The sequence below is a fragment of the Euleptes europaea genome, chromosome 14 (assembly GCF_029931775.1).
Source record: "Euleptes europaea isolate rEulEur1 chromosome 14, rEulEur1.hap1, whole genome shotgun sequence".
NCBI classification, from domain to species: Eukaryota; Metazoa; Chordata; class Lepidosauria; order Squamata; family Sphaerodactylidae; genus Euleptes; species Euleptes europaea.
Window position 1 is genome coordinate 713,214 of NC_079325.1, and position 21,689 is coordinate 734,902.

General features: G+C 50.2%; 1 protein-coding gene across 1 annotated transcript; it reads left to right on the forward strand.

Annotated features, from left to right (window-relative positions):
* Window positions 1-5,171: 5,171 nt before the first annotated feature.
* On the forward strand, window positions 5,172-19,651 carry CXCR5 (C-X-C motif chemokine receptor 5). Its single transcript, XM_056860827.1, has 3 exons — window positions 5,172-5,262; window positions 10,152-10,282; window positions 18,527-19,651. Exons 1-3 carry the CDS (start codon window positions 5,172-5,174, stop codon window positions 19,649-19,651), a joined length of 1,347 nt encoding a protein of 448 aa, XP_056716805.1.
* Window positions 19,652-21,689: the final 2,038 nt, after the last annotated feature.

Here is a 21,689-nt window from a genome sequence, read left to right on the forward strand (position 1 = left end):
GGTGGCTCAGAGCGGGCAAAGAATCCAATCAACTGGATAACCTAAGACCAGGGTCCACCACATGTAGCTCTTGGGTGCAAGCTCACTCGCCGACACCTTTTCTTGCGCTGGGAATGTGGCAGATTTGACTGGGGGTTTGTTTTGGCACTTGGAAGAGAGCTTCCCTCCTCTGTCTTGGCTCAAATAACTTCTTTGATCTGCTACAGCTTTTGTGTGTGTGGAAAGTGCCATCAAGTCACACTCCCTTTTTGTGTGGCTTTGTTATTCCTGCAGTTGTTGACACCCACACTTTCCCCTTCCTCCCAAAAGCTATTTGATATGGGATCTTTCACCTCCCCAATTCTGTCCCCGCCAGTCAGCTTTTTTTCCTCCTGAGCTAACTAGCTTGAAGGGAGGGGGGAAGGGAAGCCCTCCCCCTCCTCCAGTTGTTTTCTTTCCCTCCCCAGCAGCAGCAGCACCTGGGAGGAGTGGGGAGACTCCTGCTTTGGGGAGGGGGGGGCAAGAAACAGCACATTTAATAGTCTTGTTTTTTACACCTGTCAAAATAAGTGGGGAACCGAGCAAAAAACCCAGGACCTACTTTTTCAATTCTGACTGGAAAGAAAGATACTTTTTGTTTTGTGGACGCAAAAGGCAAATCTGTGTGTTTGTTGTGCTCTTCAGCAGTTGCAGTCCCCCAAAAGCACGTTGAAAGACACTATGAGACACAGCGTAACACCGTTTCAAAGAACTATCCACTCAGTTCTGAAATTCGTGAAAATAAAATCTCTGAACTAAAGTCAAAACTGGCCTCACAGCATTCACTGTTCTTCAAGACTGTTGGTGAGTGGCTTCTTGAAGGTGAAATCACGTCTGCAATCCAGAAGTTGCAATTTTCTGGAAACACTGACCAGAAGAATAGAAGCCATTTCTAGTGGCCTGGAATATGAGCTGCTAACTGACTTGCCCTGTGGCGCAGAGTGGTCAGCTGCAGTACTGCAGTCAAAAGCTCTGTTCATGACCTGAGACCGACGGATGTTGGTTTCAGGTAGCCGGCTCAAGGTTGACTCAGCCTTCCATCCTTCTGAGGTCGGTAAAATGAGTACCCAGCTTGCTGGGGCTAAAGGGAAGACGACTGGGGAAGGCACTGGCAAACCACCCCGTACACAAAGTCTGCCTAGTAAACGTTGGGATGTGACGTCACCCCATGGGTCAGGAATGACCCGGTGCTTGCACACGGGACCTTTTCCTTTAACTGACTTGCAGTAATATCTGTTCAATTGGCTCCGCCTCTTCTGGCAGCCATTTTGTGGTTGCACCCAGCTCCCTGTGTCACTCCCTAACCCTAACCCTCACAATCCCAAAAGTGCCAACAGGCTGGAAAAGGTCGGGGACCCCTGCTCTAATCTGTCCCCATTTAGTGCACCTGGACTGGCTCATCCCTCAGGGTGGGCCTTCCTAACACGGATGCTCCCTGGTTCCTCTTGGTGTAGTGAAGTCTTGGTCAAGACATTCCACAGAGGTGTCATTGGCAGCAGCAGTATGTTGTTGCACACACAGGTCTGCCTTACATGCTACCTGTTGCGATGCCCCTGTGCCACCCAGACACACAATGCGGGCAGGAAGGGGATCGCCACATGGACGGGCCACCATCTGGGGGGCAGGTGGCTGTGCCCACATAGGGACAGGGTGTTGTACAGTTAATTGGCCCGGCCTTCAACTTGTCAAGGCAGGTGGGTGGCTCTCACCTGTCCTGTCCCACATCCCTGTGACACCTGTTATCACCTGTCCAGAGGCTGCTAGCCTGGCCGTTGCCACATTGGGGCACCCCGTGGCTTGGCATCTGCCCACACACCGCTCTTGGACCCCTATTGGCCCATGGTCTGGGCTAGGGGGTGGTGTGGCCATCCATGCTGCTGGTGCCCTGCTGCTGGGGCATGGCCTTGCAACCCACTTCCCAGCGGTTCCCAGAGGATATGGCACTGCCCCCTCATTCCTCCATAGTGGGTCAGTCTGGTGCCAACACACGCTGCCAATTGAACTGGACCAAGGTGGAGAAGAACACTGGCCAATGCCCGTGTTGCCCTGACCACCACAACGGTAAGCTGCACTATGGCAGGGCGCTGTGCCTTCTGGCTCCTGGCTGTGTAGCAGACCTCTGCCCTGGGCATGCTCCATGGAGGGAGCTGTCCACCCTGAGAAGAGGGAGTGACCCCTTCAGCCCTACTTGGAAGCTTGTGTGCATTCTCATTGCACAGGGTTTGCCATACCATTAGGTACTGGTGGAGGGCATGCCCCATTACAGGGCTGGGCTGCAGGAGGTCATGGTGGTCGGCAGCAGCATCAAGGTCTTTGCAGGTTTGTATGCATCCCATGTCAATTGTGCATGCCTCTGTGGCCCACCCTGCAGCCGGGGGTTGATGCCTGGCTTCCTTCCCTTGGGTGCAGATGGATATTCCTCTCATTTGCCATGCTCCTATTGGCATCATTCTGCGGGACCGGGAATGCAGTATCTGAGTCTTCAAGGGAGGAGGGCAGTCCCTGTGGCTCCCTGCCCTGTAACACTGCTGTCCATATGTGGGGGGAGGCGTCCTACCCTGACCACTTGATGGCCAGCCGTCTGCTGGTTCCTCCCCCCCCCCCGTTTCAATAGTGCCTGTGCCCTCCCCAGCATCTTCCCACCAGAGTCTGCAGCAACCATGTCTTTGCACCTGTATAACACTGTGCTCCACTTGCCCAAAGGGTGTGTAGTGGGACTACAGTATGGCACGCCTGGCCACAATCCTGTACAGTTACCTTGGAGTAAGTCTCATTGAATTCACAGGGGACTGTTCTTAACAAGACATTCAGCAGACTAAACTGTCAAGTTTACAGCCCATAAATGGTTGATTTAATTTTCAGTGTGGTTGTCAGCAAGCATTCAAATGGAACCAGGGCTTTTCCCTTGACACTTTCAGTTCTTGTTTTCATACAGTGATTCACACACAAGTAGAGCTTCCTGCCACAAGAATTTCTCAGCTCTCTGGGTATTGTCATGTCTCTCCTTCCTCCTTCCAACTAACTTGTGCTGGGTCCTTAAAACAAGACTCTATTGGAGTGGCCAGAATGATGCTTGATTCTGGAAGTGCCGCAGGACAGTTATTTTGCATGGCAGAAGGATTCCTTTTTTGAAGTTAAGTGGAATTGAAACTGGGAATTCCACATGGCAGAGCTCTCAGTTTCCATAATAGTTCAGCACCACCAGCCCACACAGACAAGAATCACACTGTTTCTTTAGTCAGAAGCAAACTAGTTCCATTTAGCAACGGTTCTTCTCCCTGCCAATTTTTGTTCCTTTGCTTTAAAATCACTGTTCCTTACATCGTGTTCTCTGTGTAGGTGACCACAGCATTTACAAATCAGCTAATAATTATCAGGGCAGTGTTTGGGAACAGATCTCTGTTTGGGAACCAATCTGCTTTTTACTTGGCAGGCAAAGCCAGTACTAATTTATTTTACTGTCCTAATAGTTTTGTAACAACCATAAGAGTCAGGAACAAGAAGCTGGAAGCAAGGGAAGGAGAAAAATGTAAAGTGCCAATAGCCCAAAGAAACCTCAGCAGCACTTTAACTGTGCCCTTCTCAACCCAGTGCTGCAAGTTCATTAAGGTTTTTTTTTGTTTTAATAGCCAGAAAGTCAATCCGGGGAATGAAAGCAGGACAGGAAGGAATCCACTGGCACTTGAACACATTTGACTCATGAGGCTGCCTTATACTGAATCAGACAACTGGTCCATCAAGGCCAGTATTGCCTACTCAGACTGGCAGCAGCTCTCCAGGGTCTCAGGTGGAGGTCTTTCCCATCACCCTCTGCCTGGTCCTTTCAACTGGAGATGCTGGGGATTGAACTTGGGACCTTCTGCATGCCAAGCAGATTCTCTGCCACTGAGCCACAGCTCCTCTCTGTGACTCTCCTGGGTTTCATGTGGAGATCTATCACATCACCTCCTTCCTGATCTTTTTAATTGAAGATGCCGGGGATTGAACCCAGGACCTTCTGCATGCCAGGCAGATGCTGTACTACTGAGCCACGGGCCCTTCCCCATCGTTTCTGACGATGATGTCTGGATTCTCCTTTTAAACTGAGTGAATGCATCATGGCAGTGACCAACTATGTGGCTACTGAGGGACACCCCCCATGTGCCCCCAGTTCTTGTTATCCCTGTTTTCTCTTGGATGAGGTCAGTGGGGGGCAGTTGGGGTCTGCCTGCCTCTAGGGATGGCTGCATGAATCCCAGAGGGAGGAGGGATGGAAGAGTCAGAGCAGGAAGGAGAAAAAGACAAGCCAAGAGGAAGGGCTCAGGAAGTGGGCAAGGGGCGGGACCACATCAGGGGATGGGGCCATGTGGGGGAAAGGATAAAAAGCTGCTTTTTCTTATTACAGGACTGGAAGACAGATGAGCCCCAAAGCTGGGAGTTTGGGGTGGGTTGCAGAGGTGCAGGCTGGGTCCCAGTCAGGCAACTTAGGGGGCAGACCTCACCAAAGGGGCCTTGGCTCAGACACAACTCTTCACATGAGGAGTCTTTTGGTTTCCACCCCAGGCTGACCACCACCCGCTGGGACTCTGCTGAGAATTCTGGCCACTGTGTGTCCATCAGGCAGCCTGTCAGCAGCACTCTGTCTGCCCTGGGGTCTCGTTGTGATAACCCTAGGGCAGGCATGCTGTACAGGGGCAAGTTTGATATTTCTCCATTGAATTTTTGTGTGGTGGACATAGATTGCCCCTCGACTCACCCTGGAGAAGCTGAGGGTTTAAAGCCAGCCCTCCTCAGGTTACAGGTTCACAGTCTCTTGCAGTGATGCGTGACGGGCTGTTTCCACACTGAGATGATGCTCTGAATAGCTCTCATGGCCTCTGCAAGTAAAGAGGCATTTGCAGTGGCAATGGAGCAGCAACACAGGCATTGCCCTTGCTTCAGCCCTTTGTGGCTGCCATCTCCCCTGCAACTGGAGGGCTTTTTTGGGGGAGGGGGTTTCTTCACAAAATTGAAATAGCTAGAATATAACATGATAATTACCTATTGCAACAGTGTACCATTTCTGAGCTTTAATCTAAAAAACAAGTAAGTTTCTAGCCCTTTTTGTTGAGAAGTTAGAATAGAAAATGTGCAACCTGCACTTTCCCCCTTATAACTCCACAACAAAAGGGGCTATGGACTTCTTCTTTTTAGAGAAAAGCTTGGAAATTGATGGTTTTGCCCGACACAGCCCTGAACGTATTAAAGGAGACTATGTAGCTCTGGGTAAGAAGGTGAAGGACCTTGGGGCGCAGGTTGTTTTTTCATCAGTACTTCCTGTCGAAGATCGTAGCTTAGTATGGGAAAGAAGAATACTTTAAATTAATGACTGGCTGCGTAAATGGTGTCGTCAAGAAAGGTTTGGATTTTTGGACCATGGCTTACGCTTTCAAGATGAAGCTCTTCTATCGAGATGGTTTGCACCTCACGAGGGTAGGAAAAAATGTTTTTGGTGAGAGCCTTGCCAACCTGATAAGGAGGACTTTAAACTAAATCCTATGGGGGTGCGAGAAGAATTTAAAGCCTAGCATGATGACAATAATGAGATGAGGACAATAAAATTTGCGGGGAGTGCCATGTATGTGAGGAAGCATAAACTTGAGGGTAAGTTCAGACACTAAAACCTCGAGGCACATAAACCATGGATTCCAGTGTCTGTACACTAATGCGCAGAGTATGGGAAACAAGCAGGAAGAACTTGAAACCCTAATACAGGAAGGGGATTTTGACCTAATTGGTATTACTGAAACTTGGTGGGATGAGACACTCCTGGACCAAATTACAAAGTTCTCAGAGACGGGATGTGGTCATGGGAGATTTTAATTACTCGGATATCTGTTGAAAGTCCAACTCTGCTAAAAATGCAAGATCCAATCAATTCCTGACTTGTCTTGCTGACAACTTCCTGTTCCAGAAAGTGGACAGGGGAACAAGGGGATCTGCTATCTTAGACTCGATTCTCTCCAACAGGGAAGAACTGGTTGATGAGGTTAAAGTAGTAGGCACCCTGGGTAGTAGTGACCATGTAATCTTGGAATTTGCAATCTTGGGGAAAGTGAAAACTGTGCGTAGTCAGACATACAGGTTGGACTTTAGGAGAGCAAATTTTAACAAACTTATGCTGGATAGAATCCCATAGTTGGAAATACTTAAGGAGAAGGGAGTTCAAGAAGGGTGGGAGTTTCTTAAAAATGAAATACTGAAGGCGCAATCATAAACCATTCCTATGAGAAGGGAAAATGGGAGGAGCCTAAAGAGGCCAGGGTGGCTCCATAAACAGGTTTTTAAAGATTTGAGGAATAAAAAAGACTCATTTAGGAAGTGGAAGGAGGGTCTTATAACCAAAGAGGAATATAAACAAATAACTAGTGCTTGTAAGGAGAGTGTTAGGAAAGCTAAAGCCCAGTATGAGCTTAGGCTAGCCAGAGATGCTAAACACAACAAAAAAAGGGTTCTTTTCCTATGTACAGAGTAAGAATAAGGACAAGATAAGCCCATTGTGTGGACCGAAAAGTGACATTGTAACAGGAGATGAAGAGAGGGCAGAACTCCTCAATTCCTACTTTTCCTCAATCTTTTCTTGCAATGGAAGCAGTGCTCATGGCTTAAACAGAACGCATGATGAGGGAAGGGATTTGCAGCCTAGAATTGGTATTGAGGTAGTGCACAAACACCTAGCTTCTTTAAATGAAACAAAATCCTCTGGGCCAGATGAACTGCATCCAAGGATACTCAAAGAACTTGCAGATGTAATTTCGGAACCTCTGTCCATTGTTTTTGAAAAGTCATGGCAAACAGGTGAGGTGTCAGAAGATTGGAGACGGGCAAATGTTGTCCCCATCTTCAAGAAGGGGGAAAAGGAAAATCCAGGTAACTACCGACCCATCAGCTTGACTTCTGTACCAGGAAAACTTTTTGAACAAATCAATCAGTCCTTGAGCATTTAGAAAGGATGGATCTGATCACTAAGAGCCAGCACGGGTTTCTCAAGAATAAGTCATGTCAGACTAATCTTATCTCCTTTTTTGAGAAAGTTACTACCTTGCTGGATCAGGGAAATGCTGTAGACATCGTTTATCTAGATTTCAGTAAGGCTTTTGATAAGGTTCAACAAAGTATTCTAGTTGACAAACTGGGAAAATGTGGTTTAGATCCTATTACTGTTAGGAGGATCTGTAACTGGTTGACAGATCGCACCCAAAGAGTGCTAGTTAATGGTTCCTCATCCACTCGGAGAGAAGTGACTAGTGGAGTTCCTCAGGGTTCTGTGCTGGGCCCTGTGTTGTTCAACATCTTTATAAATGATTTGGATGAAGGAATAGAGGGGATGCTTATTAAATTTGCAGACGATACTAAATTGGGAGGGGCAGCAAATTTGGTAGAAGACAGAGCCAAGATGCAGGCTGATCTTGACAGGCTGGAGAATTGGGCTAGAACTAATAAAATGCACTTCAACAAAGACAAATGTAAAGTTCTGCATTTAGGTAGGAAAAATCAAATGCATAATTATAGGATGGGGGAGACTTGTCTGAGCATTAGTGTGTGTGAAAAGGATCTTGGGGTCTTAGTAGACCAAACACTGAACATGAGTCAGCAGTGTGATGCGGTAGCTAAAAAGGTAAATGCGGTCTTGGGCTGTATCAACAGAAGTATAGTGTCCAGATCACGCGAAGTGATGGTATCGCTTTACTCTGCTCTGTTAGACCTCACCTAGAGTACTGTGTTCAGTTTTGGGCACCGCAATTTAAGAAAGATGTAGACAAGCTGGAACGTGTGCAGAGGAGGGCAACAAGGATGGTGATGGGTCTGGAGACCAAGTCGTATGAAGAAAGGTTGAAGGAGCTGGGTATGTTTAGCCTGAATAGGAGAAGGCTGAGAGGGAGTATGATAACCATCTTCAAGTACTTGAAAGGCTGTCATAGAGAGGAGGGTGACGAGTTGTTTTCTGTTGCCCCAGGAGGTCGGACCAGAACCAACGGGTTGAAATTAAATCCAAAGAGTTTCCATCTTGACATTAGGGAGGTAGTTGTGAATGTCCTGCATTGTGCAGGGGGTTGGACTAGATGACCCTGGTGGTCCCTTCCAACTCTATAATTCTATGGTTGTTAAAATAGATTTTTATAACGACATAGGGTGTGTGTTAAGTGCTGTCATAGCTCTAACTATTTCCAAAGCCTGAAAAAGCCTTTTGTCATGGTCTCACCTGATTCCGATAGCTCAGAGGGCGAGATAGAGCAATTAGCAGTCTCTCCAGAGAATCCAGCCGACAAGCGTCCCGAACCAGTTGTTAGATCAAAGGAACCGACGGAGACAACCACATGGAGTCAGACGAAGGATTTACAGACCCCCACAGGAAGCCAGCTATCGGAGAGGAATCCTCCCCAGGAGTGCGCAGGAGGAAAAGACTTAGAGCTCTAATGAACGAAAGAAGATGGTCTGCGAGATTTCAGGCCAGGCGAGAGGTTGCAGCTGCGGAGGATGACAGTGATAGATGGCCAACCTCGTTCTGAGAGCTGGCTGATTTAAGGAATAGAAGAAATGAACCAAGGCGTGGAAGCAACATACTGATCTCGGTTTGCTTTCGACCCGGACTGCCTTTGGATAACGACGGACTGACTTGCCAGTAACCCTTACCTTGGATTGCTTATTTGACCACGCTGCCGCCTTGACCCTGATATGTACCAGCCCCAGCCTGATCTCTGGACTTGGAATTCCCTGCTGTCTCTTCTGCTTAGTGCAGCCTGCCAGCTGCAGAAGCCTCAGCTTCAGTTCCTCCCTTCGCTTCCTGCCACTCCCTCCCTCAGCACCTGCTGCAGTAGCAGCCCAGCCTGCCTAGCCAGTACACCTTTGGTGGGAGAGGAGGTGATGGCAGCTACAGGGAACGAGGTAAGGAAAATAGTGCCAATTAGAGCAAGCCTTGCAAAAATGTAGACTTTCTCATCCACATAGCATCCAAAGGCACTTTGACTGAAATGTTTCCAAAAGGAGCATACCTTTTAATTGCATTATATATTATATATAGTAATAGATATAACTGATATGAAAACAGTTTGAACAGATAGAATAACGGTTGAGTTCTTTTTTTCTTAAGTTGTGACGTTTGCTAGTACAGACTGCAATCTTGAGAAAGACAGAAGGTATAAAAATTGTATAGACATACCCAGACAATTGTTAGTTACATGTTAGAGCAAGAGTTTGTTGCTTAGTCTTGTTAATGTATGTTTGTTTGTAGTGTGTATTGATTGTATTGTGAACTAGTGTCTTGTATGGTATGTTGAAAATTAAAATTAAACAAAAGGAGTATATCAAACCATTTTGGAAAGATCACAGCAGAACAGGACTACACAGAAGCAGGATGAGGAGAGGATAAAGCACTGAAAAAGGCCTTTGCCACTCTGACCATTTGCTCCTCTTCGAATGAGGCAGGCTTCATTTGAGCCATCTAGACAGGAAGAACCATTTAAAGACTCAGTCGTGTGGGGTGGAGTTTGCAGAGCCAATTTGTCTTGCAAACTGGGGGACGAAGCCTTCTCTTGCCACTGAGGTCTTCGACCCTGCAAGGCTGAGGGAGAGGTTGCAGCGTGAGGCGGCATCCCAGAGAATGGAGGAGTACATTGTCTCTGGGGAATTGGTGAGTTGGGGCCCTTCTGGTGGGTCTGTCAGGGTGGGGCCAGGGATGACCTTGCGGGAGTCGGGGAGGCCGGCCTCTCAGAGGGCCTGAAGTCCGGGCAACTTTGGGCAGAGTTGTTTCCAATCAGACGTAAGCAGGGCCTGTGGGGCAGAAGAAGGCACCAGGGTGTGTGTGCTTTGTGGATTGTGTTATCCTGGGGCCCAGAGCTTCACTGCCCTCAGGTCAACACTGGGGAGTCCAGCATGTGGCTAGGAAAATGTCTCGTATGGCAGAGACCTGGAGTGTCTTGTAGCTCTGTAAAGTCAGCCACACCAGGACGAAAAGGAGGAAATCTGCTAGTCTTCCTGGCACCACAATTTTGTTGCTGTTTTGGCTTCCAGCTATTAGGATTTGGGGAGATGCAAGGATCTCAGGCGGCCCGGGAATCTGTCCCCTGTGGAGACAGCTTCTGTGCTTTCCTTATGACACTCAACTGTTCCTTCAGCAACTGGGATTTCTTACATCCTTTCCCGATGCCTGGAAATGGCCTGCCTGCCTGCCGGAATGCCCAAAGCCCAGCCAGTCTCCCTTCTCAGTCTGGAGAGCGTGATGCCTGCCTGGGCTCTGAGGGCAAAGGCAAGTGGCGCTCTCAGGCTGCAGCTTCTGTCCCACTTATGAGACCCGGATCCTCTCCAGTTTCCCTTTCTCTGAGCCCCTGGGAAACTGTGTGGCCACATCTTGGCTGCTGAACCGCCACGGCTGAGGGACACGATTCGGTCCCCACCATGTGCTAAATGCACACTGGAAATGCCTCCAAAAGGAAAGTAGCCCTTTTGCCATAGCCCAGTTGTGGCTCATCCTGCAGTGCCAGCAGTGGCAGCCCAAACATGGCTGAAATGTGGACCCCACAGCCCCTCAGAGGCCATCCTCTTGGCTAGCTACAGGGAGTGAAGCTTGGTGCTCAGACGTGGTTGTGTGCGTGTTTGGGGCACCACAGGGGTGTTGCTGGAAGCCCACACGGTGTGCAGCGAGTCATGATGAACTGAGCCCCAACACAACCACACAGAGAGGCTGCAAACAGGATTCAGGTGGGTCACTGCAAGAGGAAGAAGCCATCTGTCGCGGGGGTTCCGCGGGCACTTCACAGTTCATGAGGCTTCCGCTGCAGGCAAGACCACAGCAGCCTCCGTCCCGTGGGAGGCAGAAGGGCTGCTTTCTCCCCTCCCCACCCTCTCACTGGCTCTCCTCCTGATCCTGTGAGGGCCAGCAGCCTTTCCTGGTGATTCCTTGTGCCCAGAAGGCCTCTCATTGGAATGCTTTCTGCAGCAAGAATGATGGCTCCTCCGGGCTCTGAATATAGTGCCACAGCCCCTAGAACTGTCCCCCAGAACAGTTCCATTCAGTTCAGTGGACTCTGGCAGAACTGCACTTAGTCCTATGGGACCCCTTGCTTTGGAGAACTGCTGTGGTGTAACTTCAGAACAGGGGCTAGTGGCTCAGTGGTAGAGCATGTGCTCAGCCTGCAGGAGGTCCCGGGTGCAACCCCTGGCAGTTAGAGGAACCAGGCAAGTAGGTGACGTGACAGACCCCTGCCTGAGACCCTGGGGAGATGCTGCCAGTGAGTGGACAATACTCACTTTGATGGACCAATGTGGGTCTGATTCAGCAGAAGGCAGCTCCATGTGTGCTCACATGTGTGTGATGCTGGTGTAATTCCAAGACACGCAACACCCAGTTGGCTTCCTGAGGGCTTTTGCTCCCCCCCCCGGGGATTGCCCCCAGGATTGGTCTGTAAGTCCAGTGGGTTTGGGCCTTATGTAAGCATGCATAGAATTGCAGTCTGCAGCTTTTTATTAACAAAGCTTATATGCAGAAAAGAAATGAAAAACAACACTGAGAGGGAAGCCTACCTGGGTGGTATTACCTAGTGGTTGGAGGGCTGGGTATGGTGGTTGGAAAGTGTGGTGGAGGCAGCACTGTTTCTTCTTTGAAAGAATCAGGTAAGACAGCGCATAAGTCTACTTAACCAAGGTAAGAGACTCTTCTTACATTCATCTGTTTACAAGTCACGGTGAACGCACATGCAATCTGTGCGCAGTGTAGACTTGATTTTTCTTTTTGATGTGTATTAAGTATCCAATGCCTGTACAGTTGAATGTGTGGTTTAAACCCCCCCCCCCATATTTATCCAGGTACTGGTGCCTGGGTGGTAAAGTGAATGCATAGTGGCTGCTTCTTACAGCCAGGTATATGCACATACATGCAGGATGTATGTGCATGCACTTTCACATGTGAACAGGGCTTTACTTGTCACCTATTAAGAAACTGATGACAGTGCTTGAGGGTTTTTAGTATTGCAAGGGGCAAGGACGGGGGTGAACACATGAAGCTGCCTTCTACTGAATCAGACCCTTGGCCCATCAAAGTCAGTATTGTCTACTCAGACCAGCAGCGGCTCTCCAGGGTCTCAGGCAGAGGTCTTTCACATCACCTACCTGCCTAGTCCCTTTAACTGGAGATGCCACTGGGGATTGAACCTGGGACCTTCTGCATGCCCAGCAGATGCTCTACCACTGAGCCACAGGTGAAATCAGAGTTAGTTGGCCCTGATTCCACCCACTGTTTGCTGCCCTGCCCTCTACCCTACTGACCCCCCTGGGCACCAGCTGCCCCTGCTCAACATCCAGCAATGTGGGGATTGCTTAAACCAACTCGCTCATGCATCGGGGGTGGGGTGGGTGAAGCAGCTCCCCCCATCCAGCCTTCACACAAGCACCTCACAGGGCACTTGCCCCCATTGTACCCTATATTGTAGGTTGGGGCCAGGACTTCTAAGTACCACCCCCCAATTGTAGTCCTTTATTGTAGTGTTTAGGAAAACAAATTGTAGTCTTTTATTGTCAAGAAACCATACTGGATAAGAAAGAGCAGCTTAAGCATTCTGTCTATGCCAGGTTGGAGAGAGACTGTAGAGAGCACATCGTGCCGTCACTGAAGTTAGACCAAAAAAAGGGAGACGAGTATCAGCCAGAAGGAAGGACCTTTCCCTGAGAACAGCAGTCTAGGTCAGCAAAGGGACAGTGGCAGAACAGACAAGGGGAAGGATAAACGGAATCCTGTCCCATCTGTTGCCCCCTCTGGTGTGTGTGCTAGGGCTCAGAGATATTGCACGGTCCATTTGCTTCAACACTATGAAGTCCAGCATTTAAGTCAAAGTCCAAAACAATCACTGTTGGTTACAAAAGAGGGGGAACTTTGTTATAACAAGGGGACTAGCCTACAGGCTTTCATTGACTAGCCACTAGGTTGGAACCTTTGTCACACACACTGGATTCTACCCACATCAACCTGCCCTTTCCCAAGAGTCAGACGAAATGGGCCAAGGTCTGCTCCGCCCCAGAGACAGGCCTAACAACTGGGGACTCTATTCTCTCCTAGAGGTAGAGCTAAACCACTCTGCCACTCTACCAGGCAGAGCTGCCCTTCAAACTGTCGGCTCTTTGGCTGAGGTGGACCCAAAATGACTGCTGCCCTCTCCCTTAGGCAAACCTAAACTAATTCCTGCTGTATTTCCCTCCAATCTTCCAACCCCCCAAGGTGATTGGATGCTGGAGCAGCATTCTGGTAGGCTCAGGTGTGAAAACAGGTGAGTGGCTGCCTTTCACTTCAGGGGCAGGAGAGCCACCTGTCCATCACTGAGTCAAATTGAGGTGATGAGTGTTGAAGTTCTAGGTCCTAGGACTACTAGGCAAATTGAAAATGCAGAAGTCTCCAGGTCTGGGTGGCACACACCTGAGGGCTCTTACAGTAAGAAACTCAAATCTGAAACTGCAAACAAACTGATTTTTGAGAAGGGCTCCAGGAAATTACAGGCCAGCTACCCTGTCCTGGCTAAGTTCTTCAAAACTTAATAAAGACCCGTGGTTCTTAAGAACACAGAGGAACAAAGCCTGCTGAGGGAAACCAGCATGCTTGCTGCAACGGGAGTCCTGCCTCACCAGTCATGGGGGGGTTCTTTGGCAGTTTTTTTGTTAAAGGAGATTTTAAAAGCATGTGGATAAGGGTGATATGGTGGACAATATATTAGGATTGTGCACATTGAATTTTTTTGTTTTAATTTCAAATTTAGATTTCAGGGTGGGCACCAGTTCTCTAATCTCAGATTTTCAGGAGTACTTTACAGGTTCAGGATTTTATTTGTTTTTTTGGGGGGGGGGTTGGATTCTGTAATTCTGCGACTAGAAGTGAAAATACGCAGTCCCCTTTCCCCATCCTACACTCAGCGCTTATACTAAATAATGTTTAATTAGGACAGGCTAGCTTCCCTTGAAGTTGCAGCAGTGCAAACTTCAGTACTACGTTCTCAGGGTTGGGACTTCTCATCGTCCCGTGCCCCTGAGACAAGAGGGAGTCCCTCGGTAAAAGCTTAATCCAGTGTGGTTTTCGCCCATGCAACGAGCTGGAAATTTAGAGAGCTTCTTTCTTGTGTCCTGAGCTTAAATGACTCCTCTTTCTCCCTCCTGCCTCGGGATGACCTTATCGCCCTTCCTGTCCCAAAGAAAAAGCTGACATTTTAGCAATACGGCTGTTTTCCTCTGTCTCTTTTGGATGTGGCATACTAGCAGGATGTGGGTTGATGTGAGCCCTTCACAGAACCAAACGCTGGAGCACTGTGTGTGTGTGTGTGTATTCGGAGCTCCACGGCTCCTTCCTTTGACACCCCCCCTTCTGCTAGTGACCAGTTTCCAACTGGGTTCCTGTTCATGAACAGAGTGTAGTCCCAGTGATTGAAATGTTGGGGTGGATTCTTGGGTGGAGGGCATTTCTCAGCAGATAGTAAGCACCAACATAGAATAGTAGAGAATCAAAGATTCATAGAATCACAGAAGCCTGGTTCAAGTGAATCTTGAGGCCCCTAATCTGGTCCTTCCTAGCTGGCCCTTTCTGTGGAATTGGTAGCAATTCTGAGAATGCCCCCTTTGAGGTTCTGGCCTTTAAACGTCTGCCCTGAACTTAAAATTTTCCCCCACACAATTACATTTCCCGATGTCATTGGTGCCAACATGCATCATGACTCCTCCCTTGCCCCAACTGGTTATCAGCCTATCTATGTGATGTCTGCTTACCTTCGCGCCAGGCAGGTCACCATGTGGATTAAAAAAAAAAAAAACAACTACCACTGATCCCACTCTCTCTGTTCCTATTGATCAAATCTCCCACTATCAAAATCCCCACAACAGCAAATAGAACAGTCAGCATGGGGGCAGGACTGTTTTAGTAGGTCCCTGATGGTCTCATCCACCTCTCTCTCTCTCCGCTTCTCCAGGTCAGCAATCTAAGCCTCAAGGGAATGAACCTGTTCCCTGAGACCTAAGAGCTCCACACAATGAGCATGCACATGCATGCATGTGCATGTGCACGCACTCACACACCCCATTTCTGTTCACTGGGCACTCTTTGCCATGCGGCACTCTTTGCAAAACACAGGGTAGCCCCATCCTCCCTTCCTTTACATAAGAACATAAGAAAAGCCCTGCTGGATCAGAACAAGAAGGCCCATCAAGTCCAGCAGTCTGCTCACACAGTGGCCAACCAGGTGCCTCTAGGAAGCCCCCAAACAAGACGACAGCAGCACCGTCCTGCCTGTGTTCCACAGCACCCAAAATAATAGGCATGCTCCTCTGATCCTGGAGAGAATAGGTATGCATCATGACCAGTATCCATTTTAACTAGTAGCCACGGATACCCCTCTCCTCCATGAACCTGTCCACTCCCCTCTTCAAGCCTTCCAAGTCAGCAGCCATCACCACCTCCTGGGGCAGGGAGTTCCATAATGTAACTATGCATTGTGTGAAAAAATACTTCCTTTTATCTGTTTTGAATCTCTCACCCTCCAGCTTCAGCAGATGACCCCACGTTCTGGTATTATGGGAGAGGGAGAAAAACTTCTCCCTGTCCACTCTCTCCATACCATGCATAATTTTATAGACCTCGATCATGTCTCCCCTCAGCCGCCTTCTTTCCAAGCTAAACAACCCTAAGCGTTGTTTCTATCTTCTATCTTTCGATCTTCATAGCTCACGATGGGCAGCCGTGATAGTCTGTCAATAGCAGTAGAAAAGAGCAAGAGTCCAGTAGCACCTTAAAGTCTAACAACATTTACCCAGCCAGAAATTTGGTTTGTCTTTAAGGTGCTACTGGACTCTTGTTCTTTTCTACTATCTTCATAGCTGGTTTGGGGGTTTGAAGTGTTTGGGGTAAGAAGTGTGCTTACCTGAACTATGTAGAATCTGGTTCCTTGCTCACAAACTGCACCCACGTATCCACCTTCCCCTCAAACTTCTCCACTAAATTCCCAGGCAAAACTCCCTCTTGCACGCTCCCAGGATCAGACTTCTGGTTAACTCTGCTTCAGCTGGGACTTGACATGTTGACACAGAGCCCAAAGCAAACCAAAAAAAGCCAGCTAGATTGGAGTCCGGGAGTACCTCAGAGACCAACAAGGTTTTGGGGAGGTATAAGCTTTCAAGGAGAGCTAGTGTGGTGGTTAGCATGTCAGACTAGGATCAGGGAAGCCCAGGTTCGAATCCCCACTCTGCCATGGACACTTGCTGGGTGACCTTGGGCCAGCCACACCCTCTCAGCCCTGACCCTGGCAAGTACTTGGATGGGAGACCTCCAAGGAACAGCAGGGGTGTGACGCGGAGGCAGGCAAAGGCAAACCACCTCTGAATGTCTGTTGCCTTGAAAACCGTACAGGAGTCGCCATAACTCAGCTGTGACTTGACGGCAACAACAAAAAATGCTTTCAAGAGTCAAAGCTTTGACTGTCACTCTTGAAAGCGCACACCCTGAAAGGCTTGCCGGTCTCTAAGGTGTTCCTGGACTCAAGTCTAGCTGTTCTACTGCAGACCGACACAGCTGCCCTCTGAAACAAGAGGAGCCAGAATCGACCAAGGCATCAAGAATCGTGCTGTCAGCCCCGTACCTGACTTGGGCTGGTCTCCTCGCCCATCCCCACGGCTTCAGGACTAGGTGAGCTCAGGCAGGCAGGTGTTGTGTGGCAGCCTTCCCGCTGGGAAGGGCTGGAATTCCACCCGTGAGCAACAGCAGGGGACCTTTGCAGCGCCGCCTGGCTCTTGTGAATAGCCAGGTCTGTTAAAAGGATTTCTCCTGACGTCCCTGGTGGTTACAGTAATGTTGCCTGCTGATTTTGCACCATCTGCCCAGCCTCTTCTTCAGGAAACTTAACATTTTGGGGGGCAGAGTCTGCAAATTGCAGATTGCAGGAACTGGCACATTTAGCCTGGAAAAGACTGAGGAGGACATAATTGTGTTCTTCGAATTCCTAAAAAGCTGCCCCCATGGAAGGAAGGTAAAGACTTGTTCTCTGCTGCTCCAGAGGGCAAGGATAGAGACAAAGGCCTGACGTTACCTGAATGGCCCAGGCCAGCCTACCATCAGAACTCGGAAGCTAAGCAGGGTCGACCCTGGTTAGTATTTGGATGGGAGACCACCGAGGAAGAGTAGGGTCACTGTGCGGAAGCAGGCAGTGGCCAACCACCTCTGAACATCTCTTGCCTTGAAAAACCTTTGGGGGGGGGGGTCATCATAAGTCATCTGTGCCTTGACAACAGTTTAATCCCACACAAGCTACAGAGGGAGGATTTTGGTGGAACATTTGAAGCTTCCTAATGGTAAGAACAATTTGATTCTGAGACCAGTTACAGGGGGAGGGGTTTAGCTGGAGGCCTTGAAGCAAAGTTTGGACAGCCATCTGTTGGGATTGCTCTAGTTTTGGATTACCTGTATTGAGTGGGGGTTAGACTAGACAACCATCTCTGGGATAATCTCTGGATCCAAACAGGAACTATTTAAGTAGCCCAGCAGGCTGTAAGGGGAGGTTTACCCCTGCCAGTGTGGCTTGGCATCGTCAGAATGCTTTCCCTTTCTTCTTCTGTCATCGTAGGGAGACAAGACCTGGCACCAGGGTTTCCAGGATGAATCATAGAGTTGGAAGGGACCACCAAGGTCATCTAGTCCAACCCCCTGCACAATGCAGGAAATTAACAACTACCTCCCCCCCACATCCCCAGTGACCCCAACCCTCCCCCGCCATGCAAGATCCCACAATCAAAGCACTCCCGACAGATGGCCATCTAGCCTCTGCTTAAAGACCTACAAAGACGGGGAATCCACCACCCTCCGAGGCAGCACATTCCACCGTCGAACAGTCCTCACTGTCAAGGTTCTTCCTAATGTTTAGGTGGAATCGCTTTTCTCTTCGTTTAAATCCATTACTCCGTGTCCTAGTCTCTGGAGCAACAGAGAACAAGCTAGTTCCCTCATCAACATGACATCCCTTCAAATATTTAAACATGGCTATCATGTCTCCCCTCAACCTTCTCTTCTCCAAACTAAACAAACCCAACTCCCTAAGTCTCTCCTCATAGGGCATGGATTCCAGACCTCTGACCATTCTGGTTGCCCTCCTCTGGACACGCTCCAACTTGTCAACATCCTTCTTAAATTGTGGAGCCCAAAACTGGACACAGTATTCCAAGTGAGGTCTGACCAATGCAGAATACAGTGGTAGTATTACTTCCCTTGATCTAGACACAATACTCCTATTGATGCAGCCCAGAATTGCATTGGCCTTCTTAGCCGCCATATCACACTGTTGACTCATGTTCAGTTTGAGGTCCACTAAGACTCCCAGATCTCTTTCACATGTACTGTTGTCAAGCCAACTATCTCCCATCCTGTACCTGTGCCTTATGTTGTTTCTGCCTACGTGAAAGGGTGGGGGCATCTCTTTCTGCCCTTTCTGTGCCGATGTCTCACCCTGTAATGTCTGTCTCTATCTCCCCCCACCCCCAGAACTTGAATTACAGCGCACCAGACAACCTCTCCAGCTATGATGACTACCTGTGCTCTGAGACACAAGATGGCACCAGACACCCACTGAAGACGCTCTTGATGCCCTTGGTCTACCTGCTGATATTTGTGCTGGGGGGGCTGGGCAACTCCTTGGTGCTGGTGATTCTGTGGCGCTATCGGCACGCTCGCACCTCCACCGAGCAGTTCCTCTTCCACCTGGCCTTGGCCAACCTGCTGCTGGTGCTCACCTTCCCCTTTGGGGTGGTGCAGTGCCTGGCGGGCTGGGTTTTGGGGACGTTCCTCTGCAAAGTGCTCAGTGCCATCAACAGGATCAGCTTCTACAGCAGCAGCCTGCTGCTGGGCTGTGTCAGCGTCGACCGCTACCTGGCCGTGGTGCACGCGGTGAGGACCTTCCAGAAGCGGCGGGGCCTGGCCATCCTCCTGACGTGCCTGGGGGTGTGGCTTCTCTCCCTCCTGCTGACGCTGCCAGACTTGCTCTTCACAGAGGTCTGGCTGGAGAGCAGCAACCTCAGCATCTGCCACTTCCAGAACGGGCTCCACGGCAACAACGCCTGGCTGGCCACCCGCTTCCTCTACCACATCGTGGGCTTCTTTTTGCCCTCGGTGGTCATGTGCTACTGTTACGCTGCTATCGTGCGGGCCCTGTGCCGCTCCCAGCGCCTGCAGAGGCAGAAAGCAGTCAAAGTGGCCATTCTGGCCACAGGCGTCTTCCTACTCTGCTGGAGCCCGTACCACGTGGTCATTTTCCTGGACACCCTCACCAAACTGGACCCCAGTGGCTGTGGCATGCCATGGCTGGGCACAGCCACAATCGTGAGCGAGATGGTTGGCTACAGCCACTGCTGCCTCAACCCCATCCTCTATGCTTTTGTGGGCGTCAGGTTTCGCCATGACGCTTGCCGCCTTCTGCGCGATCTGGGCTGCCTGAGACCAGCCGCCCTGCAGGAGATCCTGAGCGCCTGGGGGACGGAGAGCACCACCGAGACAGAGACCCACCTCTCCATGGCTCGGCAGCCCTCATCGCCGGGCACGCTGACTCTCCAGGCCACGCTGGTGGAGCCGTCTGCCTTCTCCCCCACCTGGATTAGCCACGCGGCCCAGTGAGCACACGGTTGGGTGTGTGTGTGTGTGGCTCAGCCCAAGTCAGCAGCCAGCCCAGAAGGTAGCCGCTGTCCATGCCCTCTCCCCAGCCCTGGCTGCCCTCTGGGCTGAGATCCTGCTTTTGCCTCCCTGACACTTTTTGCACACATTACCTACTCTGGGGATGCAAAGCCCCCAAACTTCCTTTCTGTCCCTAAAGGGGGGGCGCAGCCACCAGCCACAAATGGCTTTTCTGCGTAGGCTGCGGAAAGACCAGGGCGGCAGGCCCTGTCCGGCGCTCCCACTGGTACTTAGGCACACGCTGCATTTTCCCGCCAGAGAGTTTCCGGGTGCACTGGCAGAGGTGGCAACAGGGACAGCAGAGAGCCCAGCAGGAGACCTGGCATCAGTGCCCTCGGAAGAAAGACTTGCCAGTCAAGCAAAGCACCCCTGGCTCTGGCCAAGGAAGTCTGGCACAAAATGCCCACCGGGCTCCTTGGCATCCATATATAAAAATAAAGCCAAGGCCAATGGTGCAAAATAGGTCAAAATATTTTTTTATATACTCAGAATAAAAATTCCTTAAGCGTTTCGCCCAAGGGGCTTCTTCAGGGGGAATCAGTAGTTATTGCAGTAGTCCTTAGGGCTACAGAATTTATGCTCATAAGGACTACTGCAATAACTACAGATTCCCCCTGAAGAAGCCCCTTGGGCGAAACACTGAGGGAATTTTTATTCTGAGTAATAAAAAATCTTTTAACCTCGTTTGCACCATTGGCTTTGGCCTTATTTTTATTTCCTGTTACTGGTGCAGCCCTTTTATTTCTTTTTCCTTGGCTTCTGTTCCACCTTGTTTGTGGCAGGTGAGAGGGGGTGAAGCCAGGCTCTGGCCCTGCCCTGGCCAGGAAGTGGGGCAGACTTGTTAGCCCCCTCTGAATAGCAGCTGAACTCATCTTGAGACTGCCCCCCCACACACCTCTTAATCAGGAAGAATAAAAAGCAGAGCCTTCCTTTCGGATGCACAAGCAAGTATCTCCTCCAAGGCAGGCGGAGCAGCTTTCTGCCCCAACCCCCCAGGCCAGTGGAGAACTGAGCAAGGACTGACCATCACCTGCCTTGGTGAATTCACCACCCAGTCGGGCGGCCAGTGGCCACAGCTGGTGAAACGCCACTCAAAAGTCCAGCAGGAGGCCCCTCGGGAAGGAGCCACGGAGTTCTCCAGGCCGGCCTACTGCCCATCTAGCCGGCTGCGTGCAGCACCCATCCTGCCCTTCCAAGCCCTGCAGCCCTCTTCGGCCCAGGAACTGGCTGGGCGTTACCCCCCAAAAAAGTCTAATGCAGCAGAAAAGGGGGGGCCTGCACTGCTTCTGCACACTGTCCATTCCTGTGTCAAATAAAGTGTGAACTCCAGATGCTGCCGCCTGGGGCCCTTTGTCTCTCCCCACTACCCTTGCCGGCTGTGACTGGCAGCCACGCTCCAGGCCTCCACGTCCAACTCTTTCACATCAGCTGCTCCTTGGACTGGGGACCTTGAGCGTGCCAAGCAGGTGCTTGACCACTGAGCCCAGCCCACCCCACTTCTCTAGTTCCTGGACCCTTTGGCAAACTTCTATGAGTACCCACCAGGGACAGGCACATCCCTCTGCCCCACACATTGCCCAGCAGTCCCTCCGGAAAGCGCAGGGCACCTTGCAGGCACACAAAGGCCAGATGAGCAGTAGAGAGCACTTGGACAGCAGGTAAAGCAGGCCCTTGACGGGACCTGTAACATGGGACATACTGAGTGCCTCCTCCCCATCACAGAAAAGCCACAGCCCTCTGCCATCTTCTTGGGATCCGGGGGGCTGCAGGGCCCTCCTGTTCAGAAGCCCCGTTCGGCTTCCAGCTTGGACCCCCAACCACTGTGGTTCATTCAGATCTTCAGGGCAGTGGAGCTGGGAGGCGGTCCCCAGCCAAAGACGCCAGCAAAAGCCTTCCGCCAGGCAAGTTTTAAAATGTCTTTTTAATAAAAAAGCACCTATAAAACAGGTCAATCAATACGTTACAAGCAGCACAGATACCC

Coding starts and splice junctions, on each gene's coding strand:
- CXCR5 (XM_056860827.1), top strand. CDS start 5,172: ATGGACTTCTTCTTTTTAGAGAAAAGCTTGGAAATTGATGGTTTTGCC. Junction 5,263..10,151: donor AGGAGACTATGTAGCTCTGG/GTAAGAAGGTGA, acceptor CTGTTCCTTCAG/CAACTGGGATTTCTTACATC. Junction 10,283..18,526: donor CCTGGGCTCTGAGGGCAAAG/GCAAGTGGCGCT, acceptor CCCCACCCCCAG/AACTTGAATTACAGCGCACC.